At 39.9% G+C, this 19,355-nt stretch overlaps 1 protein-coding gene across 2 annotated transcripts in view; it reads right to left on the bottom strand.

Annotated features, from left to right (window-relative positions):
* The window catches only part of SCFD2 (sec1 family domain containing 2), a 305,085-nt gene that overhangs the window by 165,983 nt on the left and 119,747 nt on the right, over positions 1-19,355 (bottom strand). For both annotated transcript variants that reach the window (XM_042841892.2, XM_005299175.4), the window contains exon 5: positions 15,104-15,353. In XM_042841892.2, the coding sequence (XP_042697826.1) occupies positions 15,104-15,353 (250 nt within the window). The remainder of the gene's footprint in view (positions 1-15,103; positions 15,354-19,355) is intronic.

The following is a 19,355-nucleotide window of genomic DNA, read 5'->3' as shown; positions in this document are numbered from 1 at the left end:
GATTGGACAGCAATTGGAGTCCAAGCCAATCAACAACGAAAGGCTAGACTAAGCTTCAATCTGATAACTCCAAGCTTGCTCCAGCTGAATTCAGAATCTACACCAAAGGAAAATCAGGTCTGGATGTAACACATTTCACCATCTGGAAGAGAAGGTCAAGCATGATTGACAGAAGAAAGAGGCCTCCATCAAGACAAATCCAGAGACTGGAATCCCAGAAAACTGGTGAGGTCACAGAAGCATTACTGTATGAAAATCTCCAGACATGGCTTGTAAGGCACCTATGGCAGCACAGGAAAGGAAGAATCTTTTTTCCCAATGGAATTGAAAGGTGTCTGAAAGAGGCCTCAGATCTATGCCTTTCTGGGCACAAAAGTGTGGATACTTGACACTGGCCTGGGAAAAGAAGTTATTCTCTGGATAACTCTGCTTGCTGAGCAGGCAGCAGAGATGTGTGCTTATCAGTATTTCTCAAAGGCTATATAGTGTATTAAGGGTCATGTGGCTAAATCCATGCACAAGCTGTTTAAAATTAATCTATGTTAACTTTGAACAGAAACCCAATCTAATTATAATTTGCAAAATCTGCTATTGAAAATGTACCTCTAACTTACAAAACACTGCTAAGCTATGAAAACTAAAAATGAAGGTATACAAAACTAAAGTAACTTTTCCTAATGCATGCCCTGACACACCAGAATCACTATATACAGATAGCATGATAGATAAGTGTGTGAGGGGGGAGGGGAGTGGATCTGCACAAAACAAGGAGTCTATGTGATCTTTACTCCCTTTTTTCTCACTTTAAAAGAATTCCACGTTAGTCAACCACATCAGTGTATTGTTTTTCATTATATAAACATGCCTAATTGGTTATGACTGGCTGCTGCTGCCACTGATCATCAGACAAGCATTTCCAAAACAATGTTACTGTCATGAAAAAGGAAACAAATTTTTAAAACAAGACTCATACATCTGCTTATAAATAAGGCATGTTGCTTTCTAAAATTATGAAGTATATAAACACTGCACTCTGTTATTCACATGAAACTGTTATGTAATAGAACTGCCTCTGTCTAACTGTGCAACACTGTCCATCACAATGAGTACCGAAAGCAAATCCAAGAAAGAAATCCTGCACTGTGGACTGTGAACTTTTACATCTTGACAGACACCAGCCCGCATGTCCATAAACCAGAGTAAAAGGGTCAAAGCAAGACATATCTTGACCTGAACTTTAACTACCAGAGGTGACACTTATGCAACAGTTAAAACTAAACAGAACAAATAGGGAAGGAGGGAATGCAGGAGCCACCTAGTCCATGTTGAACTAAAATACAAGACAATTTAGTATCTCTCTCAAAAGATACTCCATATAGATTTCCTGCTCTGCAGTCTTGGGTATGGAGTAGGGAAGAGAGCGTACACGAAGATGTCTACAGAACAGTATTTGCTTAAATCCAAATAAGAGTAGTTTATTTGATCATTTGTAACAGATTAGGAAATGGATAGTAACATTTTAAATGATACTAAAAAACAACAGCAACACCATGTAGTATATACAGAACACCATATGCCATATTAAAGTGTGGGATAATTGTTAATTTATTCATTTTTAAAACAGTTTTTAAGTAAAGGCAGTAAAATATCAGAGCTGTACCATCAAGTTTCAGAGATCAGCTGAGGTACTAGTCTGCTAGCTTATGCTCATAGGTCTGAATAGGTTTATAGGCCACATCACAATGGCCAAATTTGATCTCAGCCTTTTTTTTAAATAAAGAAGCACCTCATCAAATGTGTATTTGTATACGGATGTAATCGAAACTGGCCCTTAATTATGAGGTACAGAATCCATCTTGGCCAACACTGGGAACTAAACTGGAGTCCTCCAGAGCTAAAAGTATGAGTGGCTACAGCCTGACCTAAAGAGCCAGAGGCTTTGTCATAAGGGTCTATAGCAGACTCACACCTTCTGTGGATAGAGCACAGAGGGGAGGAACACATAACACTCGCTGCATCTGCAAAACTACACTTATTTAAGTCCTAAATTATTAATAAAAATAAAAACATATGACATTATTGATAAGCAAAATATATACCAGCTTTAAGAAATGCTCTTTTGTGTCATTTTCAGGTTCTTAAATTTTCACTACACACACTATTAGACTTTAAAGGCACCAATGGGCTTATGCAATAAAAATGGTTATGATCAATAATTCAGGACATTTATTTGGCTTTGCACATAACCCAGTGATTATGGACCCTTGTGACTCTTTTTTACATATGTACCCAGCAATATACTGTATCCACAGTAAAATCTGTACAGACTGCTACTTTGCTGTAACTGCCCTAAATTCAAAGAATCAAGTTAATCCCTGGTATAACTCCACTGAAGGCATTGGAATAACACTCGGGTAAATTTGACCCAGTAATTATAAATGTCCAGTTCTGTCCAGTAATTATTCCTGTTTGCCTCAGATGATGCATTGTTTTCTACACTTGTGCATTTCCACTGAGAACAACCTGAAACAATCAAGAACACAGCGTGCAATTGTTCAGAACAACCATCTATAAGCACATACTGGTAGCACTGCTTTCTGGCTCCTAAAAAATATATTAAATGTAAAAGAATGGTAAAAGAATAAGAAGATATTTGCTGAATAGTTCAGTACCTTGAAATTCTTGAAAGATGATTACTGACACTAAACAAAGAGGCGAACTTCTACAATCATATGCAAATATCCTAACATTTGTTTCGATGTGCAAAAGAGAAACAAAAACAAGTGCCAGATTTATTTTATATGGGTGGTGACCACTAAGAAAACATTTTTAATCATATTATCTAACATCTCCCTGTTTTTGTTTTGCTAGGCTGGGTCTGCACTGCAAACTAGCAAGAATTTACCCATATTTTAAAAATTAGTAAGTTATATCCTACCAAAACGTGGAACCTTTGCAAGGAAGTGACTTGTATGGAAAAGGAGAAAAAAAATAAGATTTAACTTCACCACATATATTTTCACAAGTATCTTTTAGAAAATGTCACCTAATTTTAAAAAGGAGCTTTAGTTTCCATTCCACAGCTTACTTAAACAGGAATACTTGATGTCAGAATGTCCTCTATATGGTATTGCATCTGCATGCTGAAAAATAATATAAATGGTTAATGAATATTGCACCATATCAGTTTCCTGTTCCAGTTGGCTGCCTTGTTATGTTGGCAGCAATTCAGGGGCCTGCAGAGCTGCAGGCATATGTCTCATGTTAAAAAGTCTCATGTTATAAACACTTCAATGAAAATTACCATCCAGTTTGGAGCCAACTCTGACCAGGTGCTGAAGAGAAAATAAATAGGTAACATATGAAAGCAGAATCAAAGTTGGACTTCTATGGGGATTATGTTCTATGCTACATTTAAAACGTCAGTTTGAAATCTGAACTAAAATATCTCTGCCCTGGACAAAGAAGTCTAATTCTTTTACTGTTGATACTGACCAGTTTTTCAACTGTGTCTTTTGTTATAAGACATCCAACAAAATGTTTGTAAACAAATACTGTATTACTTATTTCTCAACACTAATTTAGAGTTAAGCTGAACAAAAATACAGATAAAATTGCCTCCCTGGTGGTCCCCTACAAAAATTCTCCAGGTATCCTGATTAGACAGGAGCAGAGGTTAATTCTGAGGAACTCTCCCATTCTGAAGCCAGAGAAATCTGAATTGGACATTCCACAACTCTCATTTTCAAAAGCAGAGTGTTATTTCCTGATTATCATGTATAACAAGGTTCTAGGGATTCTACCACAGCTGACATAGGGTTTGAACCTGCACCATCCAAGTCAAAAGGAATTTTTCCATCAAGCCCTTAAAAAGACCATAGCGAAAGTTATTCGGATCTTAGAAGTCTGTGTGTTCCTGCAGAAAAGGCAGGAGACTGGGAGTCAGGAGTCCTGCATTTTGTTCCTGGCTAAGACACTGACTGAAGCAAGTCACTTCACTGCCTGAGTTTCCCCATCTGTAACAGTGGGTATAACACCTAGTTACAATATACTGTGAGGTGCAAATTAAAACTTGTCAATTGTTTTGAGATACTTGGGGCAGTATGAACTCCCAGTTGCTGCACGGCCGTGAGAAGATGGACTGGAACACCCAGTCATTGAAAATGGCAGGAAGCTAATTTGCATGAGCTCTTCACCTCTCATGTAGCACCATAACTTGGCCATGAAGCAGCTTTGTTTTACGTCAGATTCACCATCTTCTGCGGTTACTTGATCACAAATATTTTCAGCTGGATTTTGTCCAAAATATGTCAGGTAAATGATTGAAAGGTAACAGAAGATCATTTTTATGTTTAGTTTTATATGCACACATTGCAAGGCAGAGAAAGGAGCATTTTAAGTTTTGGTAATATCAGCTGGTGCTGCAGGAGAAAAACAGCATCCTGAACAGGTGTCTTGCGCCTGAAAAGCATTTCAATGCACCTTTGAACATAGCGATCTGGTTTTATTTGGTCCTGCTGTAACGATTTCAGCACTATGGCACTGTAGCGAGATCAGCAAAGGCTGTATTTTGACAAACTATAAAAAGAGAAATCATGCCAATAAACTCTGTTATCTCTATAGGACATAAGTAGGGTCTACACTGACCAAGAACGAATCTCTTAGCTACTGAAAAAAAATTGTTATAATCTATGAAGGGCTTCTGTTTACAATTTGATTGTGGCCAGTCTGTCACCAACCAACATCTTCTTCTATTTTAATAAAATCATTATGACATTCAGAGACATCATGGCTCCATGACAATGACATCTTTCCATTCAAATCACATCAGGTGGTCTATAGAGATCCTGCTCAATGGAGTCTTCAGTGATTTGCTATCATCACAGAGGAACATTTATAGCAAGAGGCTTGTGCAATAGAGTAGATTCCTACAATAATACTGCCTGCAACTGAGCATGTCTGGAGCATAACCCAGTGGAACGAGATCTTCTTAGTGATATAAATTGATGTGCAGTCGTCTTGCTTACATCAGACAGGAAAGTAATCTTTTACTTTAAAAACAGGGATTGGAGAAAGCTAATCTGTATTTGAGAGAGCAGTGCTCCTGGAAATTCAAAATGTTTTGCTGTTTGATGCTTTGAGGCATTACCCTACCCCCTGTAACCATGCTATGAACTTTTAAAATAAACAGTTTAGTTTATAAATCTTAGCTCTGGCCTGGAACAGATCTGTATCTAATAACCCCATCTATAGGCAGACGCCCACACATGCCTGAAATCAAGGAGCAATCCTCAATACCAGGCTCTTGCACCCTGGCCACTCCAAATTGCCCTGACAATAGTCTAATGGGTTATTTTTATATTCACTTTTCCAAGCAGACAATATGAATGGGGCAGCCAAGCCCCCAGGAGTAGACAGACAAAGTGGAAGCATTTGGGGAGGGACTGAGGGCAGAAGATCTAGTTAAGATATTCCATGAGATGCAAATGCACAGTCTAAGGATCATAACTTTGAATGTCCTGATTTATGTGTGTTTACAATCTTAAATACTTAATACTTCAACCGGCATGTGTTCTAGTGTCCCAAATTTCTTCCTATGTAATGTGAAAACTTAAAAAATATACTTCACCTCTAACCAGATTCAATGCCAAATGGCTTAGCCTTTTCATGACGCTTACTTAGTAATGCATTGAAATAAAAGTTTCATCCACTAGAGCAGTGCTGGTTTTCCATGTCTCATAACTAAGGATATGTTTTAGTCATGGGTATTTTTAGTAAAAGTCATGGACAGGTCACGGGCAGGAAACAAAAATTCACGGCTTGTGACCTGTCCATGTCTTTTACTATATACCCCTGACTAAAACTTGGGGGTGCGGCACGGCTCAGGAGGGCGGCCCAGGGACGCCATGGGTGCCCGGGGCGGGAGTCGCGGCCCAAGAGCATCGCAGGTGCTCGAAGTGGGGGGTTGCGGCCGGGGGGGGGCACCACGGGTGCTGGGGCAGGCTCCATACCCGGTTCCTGGGAAGCAGGGACCCCAGCTCCTAGCTCCACACGCTGCTTCTGCTCTGCCCCAAACCCTGGTTCTGCAGCTCCCATTGGCTGGGAACCCTTCTGGGGAGCCCCCCCCCTCCGATAAGCACCACCCCGCACCCCAACCCTGAGCCTCCCCACACAGTCAAACTCCTGCTTCTGGGGGACGGAGGGGCCCGAGACTGCCCCAGCAGCAGCCTGTACACCTGACCCAGGGACTGCTCGAGCTGCTCAGGCTGCCCCTGGGCCAGGCGCACCAGCTGCTGCAGAAGTCATGGAATCTGTGACTTCCATGACAAACACGAAGCCTTACTCCTAACACAAGATGAGGGAACATTCAATGAAATTGAAAGGTAGCAAATTCAAAACTAATAAAAGGAAATGCTGTCTTACACAACACCTAATCAGACACTGGAGCTCATTGCTACAGGTTGGTGGTAAGGCCAAGAATTCAGCAAGATTCAAAGAGGCCTTGGATGGTTATATGGCTAAAAAGAATAAAATAGCTAATAGTAAAAAGCTAATGGGTTCAGGGTTTATGACCATTTCTGATTGTTAGGGGTTAGGATGATGCCTTCCTAGGGCAGATTATCCTATACCTGACTACTTTGGGGTTTCTTCTACCTTCCTCCAACACTTCTGGTTAGAGACAAGGATACTGGACTAAAGGGACCATGAGTATGATACAGTGTGGTAAGTCCCATGTTGCATGACACATAAGGCAGCAAAACAGAAAATAGTCCTGCAATCCACCACAGAAGGGTCACAGAAAGGCACAATGGGAAGTTTTTCGGTACTGTGGGATAGAGCTGCTGATGTGACTGTTGGAGGAAGATGCAGTAGGTGCCCTTGGTAATCCAACAACAGGTCATATCCCACAAGTTTAGAATTACTACACTAGTGTATCTCAGTTGGCTTGCCCTTCAGTCCAACAGACCTTACAGCCTTTTGGTCTTCCGAGCACACCATAAAGTCACATCTGTTCTCCAAGACTTTCCCTTCCAGGATTGCACTGTGAAGTGGGGGATGGAAGAGTTGTTTGTGGAAACTGGAAGACGTATTTTGGAATTGTTTTGTGGGCATATTGGTATTTTTTGCACATTTTTATTGTGTACACTCTGGATGGGTGCTAAAAAACCTAAACAAGCAAGCAAATAAATTAATAAATAAAATAGTGTATTTTATATCCCATTTGTCTACATCTGCCAAAGAAAATCCATTTGTTGAAAAGCATCATTTTCCATTATAGTTTAAATCATTGTTTTGGTCTAATCATTTCCCCCCCGGATTTCCAAGATTTCTGTAGGAAACAGTGATGAATAACTTATGTCTGTTGTAAATTACACCCCTGAAAAATCTTGGAATTGTAACATTCCGTTTTATTATTCAAAATAGTCCACCATCACACATACTATTGAACAGCTACATTAAAACAAGCTATAATTGTATCACGTTTTAAAATGGATATCATGTACCAAGCATATCAGATTTGCCATTTGATTTAGGTAGGCAATTATCCCATTATGTTTTTAGTTTAATTAATAATTTCAGCATGTTTTGAGCTTCACTGACATAGGATGTTATACAAATACAAAATATTATTACCATGCATTTTTACACGAAAAATGTTGTGTTCATGCAAGGTTAAGGGTGGGAAATTAAGCACTCAGAAGTAAGGAAATTCCAAATGTTGAAGTTTCTCCCACAATGTAAACTTAGGCAAGTGGTGCATCCTAATATATTTTACAGTATGCATTAATAACTCAGGCTCATCCACATTAAGGAAATTCACTGCAATGTACCAACGTGGATACAGTTACACCCATGCAAATCTCTATTGTAAACATGCTTCACAACTGCAAAGAAAGGCTTATACCAATGCACTTTAATTTGGTAACATACTATTCCTGGAGGAATTCTGTGCCAAAAAAATAAAAATTATGTCTACAATTATTATAAAATTCTGCAAAATTCTGCATATTATATTTGCCAAAATAACACTATATAATCATTCCAATTTCAATTATTTTAGTAATTTATTTCAAAATACCTGTCAGCTACTATGTCTGTAACAATACAGATGCCAAAAATATATATATATATATATATATATCCCCCAGGAGTAAAGAGTTAAACAAACCCCTATGACAACTCAGTTTCTGTTTCTCTACCCCCTTCCCCCAAGAACCCAGTTGCGGGGTGCCCCCCAGTCCAGACACCCACACCTCCTACCCCTCAGGGCCCAGCTGTGCCCCCCCCCAGCCTAGACACTCACACCCACAACCCCCCAGAGCCCAGCTGCAGCCCCCCCCCCGCCCATAAATTTGCACCCCTTCTTCCCCCAGAGCCCAGTGGCAGGGTGCCTCCCAGCCCAGACACCCACACTCCTTACCTCCCCCCACAAGAGCCAAGCCACGGGGTGCCCCCCATCCCAGACACCTGCATTCTCTACCCCCCAGAGACCAGCTGCAGGGCACCCCAGACACTCTCTTCCCTCCTCCCTCAGAGCCCAGCCACAGGGTTCCCCACAGCCCAGACACCTGCATCTGCTACCCTCTAGAGCCCAGCTGCGGGCCACGCCCCAACCCAGATACTCACATGCACCCTGTACCTTCCCAGAGCCCAGGGATGCAGAGGGAGAAACAGTCTGATGTTGGGTCCCAGGCATGTACAGAATTTCCTGCACACCACCTCCTTCCTTCAGGGCATGCCAGGAACTGCAGCTCCCCGGAACCCTCCAGCTCTGTACCCCTCCTCCCAGTAATGTCTTCTATTTGCAAGCTGGGCTCTGTCAGGTCCAGTGGACCCCAGTGGCAGCCAGAAACTCTGCAGCCCATTTCTGGGGGGGAGGGAGGAAAATCTGTGCAGAACATTAATTTCTGTGCAAATTGTGCAGTGGCACAGAATTCCCCCAGGAGTATCATACTAAAAGAAAGCACTGGTACAGTGCAATGCATCTGTTAGGGGTTTACTACATCAGTGCAGTTATACCAATACAAATTTCAGCCTCACAATATATAATAAATGTGCATTTACACTTTAAAAGGAAAATAGGAATAGAAAATAGAATGACAAGAGTTATTGTTGTCAGAGAATTCCTGACTTCTGATTATTTGACCTTGCAATCTAAATAAAGAACATCAACAAAATTCTTTAACACTAGGTTTTGGTATTTAATGTCCCTGGTGCTTTGAAGGACAGGGAGAAGACCGAGAAAGGAAAAATGTGGACCTCTTCAGCTTGCAGATCTTACAAGATCTGCAAGTGAAGGGGTGTGCCAAAGAGGGTGCACTTGGGGTATCGGCTAAGGTTCAGAATCACAATTAAGGTCTAGGTTTTGATTTCAGCCTCATCCAAACTAGAACCAGAAAATAAGCTTGGTAAAGGTTTGTACCTGGGGAGTACAGCACAATGCCCCTGAAATTCAAAGGATTCTGATTAATAATAAGAACACAGGAATGGCCATATTAGGTCAGATCAATGATCCATCTAACCCAGAATCCTGTTTTCTGACAGTAGCCAGTCCAGATGCTTCAAAGGGAATGAACAGAACAGGACAATTATTGAGTGATCCAACTCTGGTCATCCAGTCCCAGCAGTCAGAAGTTTAGGGACAGCCAGAGCATGTGGTTGCGTTCCTGACCATCTTGGCTAATAGCCATTGATGCACCTACCCTACATGAACTTATTATTTTTTGAATCCAGTTACACTATTGGCCTTCACAACATCCTATAGCAATGAGTTCCACAGGTTGACTGTGTGTTGTGTCAAGAAGTACCGGTACTTCCTTTTGTTTTTTTTAAATCTGCTGCCTATTAATTTCATTGGGTGACTCCTTGTTCTTGTGTTATATGAAGGGGTAAATAACACTTCCTCATTCACTTTCTCCACACCAGTCATGTTTTTACAGACCTCTGCCATATACCCCTTAGTCATCTCTTTTGTAAGATGCACAGTTCCAGTCTTTTTAATCTCTTCTCATGTTGAAGTTGTTCCATACCCTTAATCGTTTTTGTTGCTCTTCTCTGTACCTTTTCCAATTCGAATATCTCTTTTCTGAGATGGGGAGACCAGAACTGCATGCAATATTCATGGTGTGGGTGTACCAAGGATTTATATAGGGCATTATCATATGTTCTGTCTTATTATCTATCCTTTCCTAATGGTTCCTAACATTCCATTAGATTTTTTTGACTGCAGCTGTATATTGAACAGATGCTTGCAGAAAACTATCCACAATGAATCCAAGATCTCTTTCTTGAGTGGTGACAGCTAATTTAGACCCCATCATTTTGTATAAATAGTTGGGATTATGTTTTCCAATGTGCATTACTTTGCACTTATCAACACTGAATATCATCTGCCATTTTGTTGCCCAGTCACCCAGTTTAGTGAAGTCCTTTAGTAACTCTTCGCAGTCACCTTTAGACTTAATTATTTTGAGTAATTTTGTATCATCTGCAAGTTTTGCCACCTTATTGTTCACCCCCTTTTCTAGATCATTTATGAATATGTTGAATAGCACTGGTGCCAGGACAGATCATTGGAGGCCCCACTATTTATCTTTAGTCCTACCATTTGTTTCTGATCTTTTAACCAGTTACTGGCCCAAGAGAGGACCTTCCATCTTATCTCATGACTCCTCACTTTGCTTAAGAGCCTTTGGTGTGGGACCCTGTCAAAAGCCTTCTGAAAGTCCAAGTACACAATATCAACTGGATCACCCTTGCTGATTGCCTCAAAGAATTCTAATAGATTGGTGAGGCATAATTTCCCTTAACAAAAGCTGTGTTGACTCTTCCCCAACATATCATGCTAATTTATGTGTTTGATAATTCTGTTCTTTACTAGTTTCAAACAATTTTCCTGGTACTGAAGTCAGGCTAACTGATCTGTAATTGCCAGCATCACCTTTGGAGCCTTTTTTAAAACATTGGCATCACATTAGCTATCCTCCAGTAATCTGGTACAGAGGCTGATTTATGCAATATATAACAAATCTTAGGCTTGGTCTACACTACCCCCCCTAATTCGAACTAAGGTACGCAACTTCAGCTACGTGAATAACGTAGCTGAAGTTCGAAGTACCTTATTTCGAATTAGTTGAAACTTACCTTGGTCCACACTCGGCAGGCAGGCTCCCCCGTCGACTCCGCGGTACTCCTCTCGGCGAGCTGGAGTACCGCAGTCGACGGCGAGCACTTCCGGGTTCGACTTATCGCGTCCAGACTAGACGCGATAAGTCGAACCCAGAAGTTCGATTTCCAGCCGTCGAACTTGCCGGTAAGTGTAGCCAAGGCCTTAGCCTTCATATAGTGGTTTTCATCTGTAGCTCCCAAAGTGATTCACAAAAGATTGGTATCCATTCATTTTACACACTGGAAGCTGAGACACAAAGAAAGTAAGTGACTCGCCCAAGGTCTGTAGCAGTCAGGAAGAGCACACATAAGTCTTGACCACTAGTGCGATATTCTATTCACTGGAACATGCTGCCTCTCTTCTAATTCATAGTTTGGGCCCTGTTTTACTTATAAGTAAGGCTAAGATTTTGTCAAGGTTATTTTTAGTAAAAAAGTCACAGCCAGGTCACAGGCAATAAACAAAAATTCACGGAAGCTGTGACCTGTCTATGACTTTTGCTGCTGCAGGTCCATGGTTTCCCCTGCCACCGTGGTGGTTGGGAACTGTAGGGTTCCCCCTCTTCCCGCAGCAGTTGAAAGCTGCAGGGGGGCAGCTGGGAGCTACAGGGTGACCATATTTCCCAAAGAGAAAATGGGACACCCCCAGCTGCTCACCCAAGGTGTCCCTCTCCTTCCCCCCCCCACCCCCCCACTCAAGGGAGCAGAATTAAGCTTGCACAGGCAACCTAAATACTGGCATTCCCTAACTTTCAAGGGCTTGATTTAACAAACTCAATAACATTATTTTAACACAGGCTTTTGGTATGAAATTTCCGAGGGTTGATTGTAAAAAGCCTCTGATCATGTTTCATCAGCAGGCTCTGAACCCTGAACCTTCAGCACTGCTACTACTTGAGTTTCAGAACTAAATTTGGTAGCTGGCAGCAGCAGAAGACTTATCTCAGAAGGTGGATGGACTGTGGAGACAGGACCAAGGGGCGGCTGGGGGAAATGTAGTCTGGTTGTATCTCCCCACTTTGAGAGTCATAGGAACTTTGGCCCCTTCTGGTACCCCCAAGAGGGATAAATGTCGCAATGTGCTGGGGCCATGTGTGTGTATGCATAAGGCACATGCAACCTTAATTTCGGCTTTTCCTGACTTGAATATTTAACTATGCAATTTTAATGTTCTTCCAACAATTTATTTTTTATAGAATTCTCAAATAAGAGATAAAAAGCGTGTTTCCCTTTGTTCTACTAATGAAAACAAATTTATTAAAGCTGGTCGGAGTTTAATTAAGTTTTGCAGCCATTCAAAAGCAAAACATACTTTTTAATTTAAAAAAAAATCATGAGATATTATAATTGGAATATTCCAGATCCTCAGTTGGTATAAACCAGCTCAGCTACACTGACTTCAAGGACAGATGCCAATTTACACAGCTAAGAATCTAGACCCAATATTCTCTTTCACAAGATCCTTCTTTGTCTGTAGGCCAATTTTTGTTCTTTTTAGTTAGTCCAATAAAATGTCACCAACAGCTTGTTGTTTTTGTTTGTTTTACTTTGTGATTGGGCCAGCAGAACTGACACTTCTAAATAAAGTGCAAACCACATATTTGCAACAGGTCAAAAAACATGCTAGCAAGCAGACTATACATTATATAGTAAATCACAGACAGACACACACAGACACACACAGAATGACCAGCATTTCATCCACATTTCTTCAGGTAACTAAGGAACTGCAGGAGCATAATATAACTAATACGTGTTCTAAGAAACAGTTCAGCCACCTCTTTAAAAAATAGCCTTTTACACTCACAATTTGTCTCCTAATGATGTGTTTGTAATGTTTCATACATATCAACAGGTTGCATGGGCAACTGGCCTTCGTGATCCACAATTAACTTGACTGTGAATGAAACCCTTTATCTGAAACAAAAGTCTTTATAACACATCAGCATGAACTTTTCAAAACTTTTGGTAAACAGCTAAAACCCTCCAAATGAGTCAAGGTATATTATGCAGACCGAGAGCTCAGTTTTCAAATGTGCCTAAATTATGAGATCCAGCTCCATACTAGTACAAAAATATTTAGATGATTAGGAGCACATCTCAAACTCCACTGTTCAAAGATTATGTCTGCAATGTGAAAACAAAGAATTGCTTTTTCAAAATACAACCTATTTGTACTTGGACTTTCATTTATAATTTTTTATTTGCTTGTTCCCTTGAACATCCTGACATTTGCTTCTACTTAGCAAACCTACAAACACACACAGCACTGGAAAAAAGTATGTATGAAATCGATGTATAAAATATGGAAATATAGTTAGAATTTAACATTACTTGGTGAATACTGTGAAGAGCTTACTCCAGTCCAATGAGCTATGTAATCTAGTCTCTATTTGTACTAGCAACTTTGATGGACTGAGAGACTGTAGAGGGCAATAAACAAAGTTTCTGTGCAAATCAGAAAGCAGTTTCCCTGCTGATTCTTCATGAAATTAAATGTTAAATAATTCAGCATCTCCCCGTTTTCTTTCTTTGTTAATCACAATTAAAGAAAATTATAAAACAGTGATTGGAAACATGGATCAACAGAAGAAAAACTTAAACATGAAGATGGAGTTCTGCACAGCAGGGTTCGGTCTGCACAATATCCGACAGTGAATACCACTGAGGTCATTTGGAAACATTATATTAGCACAAGACAAGCCGCATGCACTGAAAAAACTGTCATAGAATTGGAATGCAAGAAATATAGAACACACACACACACACACACACACACCCTAGAAACTAAAAGGAAAAATGGGCAAACTACAAGCAGTATGCCACTAACAGTAATATCGCTAATCCAAGTCCCACTGAAATCAATGGAAAGTCTCTAACCATCTTCACTGGGCTTTGGAGCAGCGTGTAAGTGCATGATACTTGTGTAACTACATTAAGGTGGAACACGCACCTCCCATTCCAGCACTCACAAAAATAATCTTAAGATCTTCTATACATGTGGAAATGTACTGGTATAATTATACTGCTATAGTTATAGCAATATATATCCCCGTGTGGACACGCTTATTCCAGAATAAGAGTGTCATTTTATGATTAATTTATACTGTTCCCAGAGTAACATAAACATGGAGAGTTACACTGATATAACTATAGTGGTAAAATTATGCCAGAAACTTGGACTGTTTGTACTTTGGGGCATGCACTGGCCTTTTGTTCTGTGTGTCACCTAGCACAATGGTCTAGGATTGAGGCTCCTAAGCACTAATGCAGTACAAATAATAATTATACCTTCGAACAGGCAAATGAACCCGTGGTAGATGGGCAACACGGCCCCCCTTCCATTCTGAAATACTCCTCTTCTGCTACAGTTCTAGTGTTTACAATCTTTTTTAACAATTTTTAAGTCTGTGGCAAGGACAACTGCAAGTTATTACTTGGCTATTCTACAGAAGGCACTAATAAGTTATCGTGTTTGCCAAAAAGGTCTCACTATGCTTATTATTTCAGTAAAAAATTCAATGTTAGTTTTAGACACAATTCTTTTTTTATGACAGACTGGGCAGTTCCTAGCATTCACAACCCTGTGGTTCACTGAACATGTTTCCAGGATTAATTTTGACTTTCCAAGGTCAACTTTACACTGATCAATGTAAGAAAATTGGGGAAAAGATTACTTTATGAAAACATACAAACTTAACTACTCTTTAACAAAAAGAACAAATTACAGAACTTTCACCAGACTCAGCACTATTCAGGATAACCTGTCAGCATTTGGCTTTTGTGCACATCAGTGATGGAATAATCTACAGGAAATCCTCATGCTTATTCTCATACCCTAACCACCACAGACAAGTCACGCTATTTCTATGCTTTCTTTAGGTACACATTTCATACCTACTGTTTTTTTCATTGCACTGAAATATAAACTCACCTGTTATTTTTTGCAGTAAGGAAGATAGTTCTGGTTCATCACAAAAAGTCTGGACTAGTGCCTTTTTCACCTCTCCTTCAGCTTTATCCAGCTCTTTTCCAGCTTTGATTTCCCCAACCACAGAGTAAATATACACCAGCAAGACAAGGAAGTCTTCAGAGGTATAGTCATTAGCTGTCCTCTCATTATGAGACTTGATCATAGGCAATAACTGGTTCAAAACACTGGGTATCTCTGACTCACCAATATTCTGAAAACAGAGAAGAAAAGATCTTGGTTTCCATAATATAAACAGCTCATTTTTGTCACCATCAGACAGATGCTGCTGCCTATGTGTGGGAACAGCGCTACTGAGTTCTTCTGCAAGGCTGCTCAACTGTTCTCAGATTCTTCTGAAGACCACTTCTTCCACCAAAAAACAAACCAAGTAATGTATTTAAAACAAATGCAAGCACTGTCTCCTCCATTATGCCATGAACTAACCTTTATGGAGCAACTGCATAATCTCATTGATGTTGCCCCTCTCCTTCTGTTATTCCCTTCACTGCATCAAATTTGTAAGCTCCTTGGGGCAAGGATTGTGTCCTCTCACCTGGACTGTGAGAAGCCTAGCACACTCTTGGGAGTACTTGCAGAGTAACACACTCCTCAGCATAAGTAATGGTGATGGACTCGGGCCCTAGAAGTTTTTCTGTGTTACCCTATCTGAATATTTTCCAATTTTTCAATTAGAGTTTCTTTCAGAAACAATTAGCTTTTATTAAGGTTGCAAAGTCAAGTACTCAAAAGTTAGGAAATGCCAGAATTAAAGTTGCCTGTGATGCTTTAATCTGACTCCCTGTTGCAAATGTGTTAGGATAGTTTTCCTCCCCATTCCCCAGAGCATGTTCAGGCGCCCTGTGAGGATAATGCATGTGCTATCTGGTCAGCACTATGACCTGGGAGGGGTTGGAGCATACTCAGTAAGGACAAACTCTTCAGAGACTTCAGCTTCTAATACGAAGAAGTCTCTGTGCGCAAACTACAATTTCCCAAAGACTTATAACTTGGACAAGTCTGAAGCTAGATCTGCCTGACTCTGTTCAGGCATAGCGGTGTACCTGGAAAGAATCTAGCCCATGGTGGTTTTTAATTATTAGCTTAGCTTTAATTCTGTATAATTCACTGTGTTTTTGGAAAGCAGTATGTTTTTGGTGACACAAATTATTTCACATGTATGTATACACTGATGTTATTATTTCAGCTCACTATTGATCCTAAAATGGAAGATGACACAACTGAAGAAAAACAGTTGTAAAGAGCTGCATGGAGGAAGCCATCTGCAGTGAACAACAACAAGTTTTTATTGGTCCCATAAACACCTATAAAAAAATCAGGCACAAATTCTCAAACAGAAAAAGTTCTTTTTTGCACGCACCCTGTTTAAGTGTACATGTCCTTTAAAACGGATGTGTTGCTTGGGAACATACAAAATAGAGCATACTCACCTCCTAGTTGAGAGCACACACAGGAACCTGAAAACCTGAAATAAGTATGTGCAAAATTCCACACAAACTTGATTGAAATTTTGGCCTGGACTTTTAAAGGTATTTAGGCATTGCGGTGTTCAGCATTGCAACAGCTAACTAATTCAGGAACCTATGTCTCATGTTCAAATGTGATTTAGGCACTTAGGAGTCTAAATCCCATTGACTGTCAATGACTAAATGCATTTAAAAACCTGAGCCTTTCCACTTATATTTACATAACATTTACTAAAGAAAGGGTATAAATTAAACTTAACAGCAACACATCTTCAAAGAAAAAGGAAAGAAATAGTAACTTAAACAGCTACAATCAACTGTTAAGTTAAAAACATGCATTTGGATTTTTGGATTATGATCTATTTTGAAATGTTTTTTCTCATCTCTTGGGAAATGGTGTTACAGTGTATTTCAAATTTAAATGCCAAATTTACAAGGCTATTTTGTGTAAACAGGCCATTTGGACTGTAACCTCCATGAAATAAGGGTCAAACCACCTCTTTTCCAACCAGAATAACACAGGGAGATGGGAAATTTGTCTCAAACAAAACCCTTAGCAGTTTGTCATTATCTAACCACCTCTAATGATTAAGGAGCTCTCTCTATGCCTCGTTACAATCAATCAATTACGCTGATTGAACAGCTCCTAAAACACAAGTTTTAAAAATGCAACTGCACATGACCCAAATTTCCTGCTGGCAATGTTGGCCTCAGGTCATCCCTCTTTGTCTATCATCAAGGGAGCCAATAAAAACAGGTCAATCCTAAACTTTCCAAAGCCTCCATAAGAACGTTCACAATGTTCAAGTCACACCAACGTAGAATCAGACTCTACCACCCTCTCCTCAATTGCACTGTTTGGACGTCTTAAGCCTATGATTGAACATTCTTCAGACTCCAGGGAGAGTTAGTGATAGATTTTTTCCCTTTCCCCTCACCCCTTCCTTTCTCTTTCTTTCTTTTTTTTAAACTTGAGCTGAGCAATAATTTACTTTCCCTAAAGGCAAATGAACTGATGTCAGTTTGCTGACTTCTGCTAAGGGTCTGGTTTTGGTAGAATGGAGAATACAGGAGAAAGTAAAAATATAATTTTCAGTTTCCAAAGAGGGTACATGATATTGTGCTTCAAAAATTACATTTAAAACTGACTTCAAGAATCTACAGCATTGAAGAGGGAGTATAATAAATAATAAAAAGAAAATATTTTGCCCTTCTGTAGAACCTTTCAACCAAGAACAATAATTGTAAATATGAATTAAGCCTATGTAAATCTTGTCCAGTAGGGATCATTACACACCTTTTCTAGTTTGGGAAGCTGAAGTTCAGAGGGGTTCAGTGACTTACAGAAAACTTTGTAGAAGCTCAAGTCTCCATTCATTTATTGTCACCCCACAATACCACAAAAGCTGGTGGCATTTTATGTATTGTCCCCACTGTGAGATTTCAGCAGAAATTGTTACATAAGATCTTTGCAACATGTACAAAATACATAAGATCACAGAAGCTAGAGCAGGAAAACATTAGTCCACCCAATCCCATCTCTTACAAATCCATACCATTAGATGGCATGTGTATGTTTTACCTCTTTAATACAGGTTTGCTTGGGTCAATGACAGAGGTGGACAGGAAATGTTAGTGAGTGCCGGGAGGACCAGAATCTGAGACAGCTTTTCCTGTTTCCTCTTTGGAAGGAACAGAAATTGTCAAGAAGTGAACCTTTTCCCCCAAATTAAGACATTCAAAAATATTTTATAACACGTAGTATGCTCCAAACGCAAAAGTACGGTATATATTTCTCTCCTGATACGAGCTCTGAAGTACTATGCTGTTGAGTGCAGTATACCAGATGAGCATCTGATATGTTCAGTTTCCTAATGTTGCAGTACATGATTTATAATGTCTCACCCAATTTTCAGTTGGCTTTTGCAAAAAGTTTTAGATGGGAAATTTAAGATGCAGTTGTGTAATAGAACCCATTGTCAACAATCCCATCTACATATTCACGTTTCAAAATGGCATAGTTAATATTTTTTTAATTCTAATTTTGAATAATGTTTAATTTATTATCTCTTTGTAGCAAATGTCAAACAGACTTTGACACTAAAAACTGATATGAACAGCTTTTGTCTGTGTCCCATGTATGTAGAATGGATTTTCTCAGAACCACTCAATGATAAATCTGTCATAAGCAAACCAAATTTGTGTTAGTCTGTGGTATGCAACTCTTCTGCTGCTGCTTGTTCTCTTTTTGCTTATTCTCAGAATAGGTAGCTTTACAATCCATCCTCCCCACCACCCCCAAAAACAAAACAAAACACACACTGAAAAGAGGACTGCATTATCATCCTACCATGACCCTGAAGGCCACATTTTCTATGCATGAAAAGGAACACCTTGCCTCCGTTTATTTTTAATGTGTCAGCGCAGTTCATGGAGACTGCTATTTCAGCATGCAATTCTCCAATCTCCATCTTCATCCAAGCACTTAGATCAAATGAAGACAGAGCTGAGCATGTATTCCAAGGACTTCACCCTTATATTAAAAATGATGGCTGCATTGCAGAATTCCATGGACATGCACATACACAGAGTCCCACAGACCCCAAAGAGGGGGCAGATCTCTGCAGCTGACTGACAATGTGTCACTGAGGTCCTTAGAGGGAGCCACATGGGTTTGGGGTGGAATGGCATTGCCCTCCTTGGAGAACATCCAGACCCCTTCATCCACA

The sequence above is a fragment of the Chrysemys picta genome, chromosome 5 (genome assembly GCF_011386835.1).
Source record: "Chrysemys picta bellii isolate R12L10 chromosome 5, ASM1138683v2, whole genome shotgun sequence".
Lineage (NCBI taxonomy): Eukaryota > Metazoa > Chordata > Testudines > Emydidae > Chrysemys > Chrysemys picta.
The sequence above is the reverse complement of the archived record's forward strand: the minus strand, read 5'-3'. Positions and strand labels throughout refer to the sequence as shown.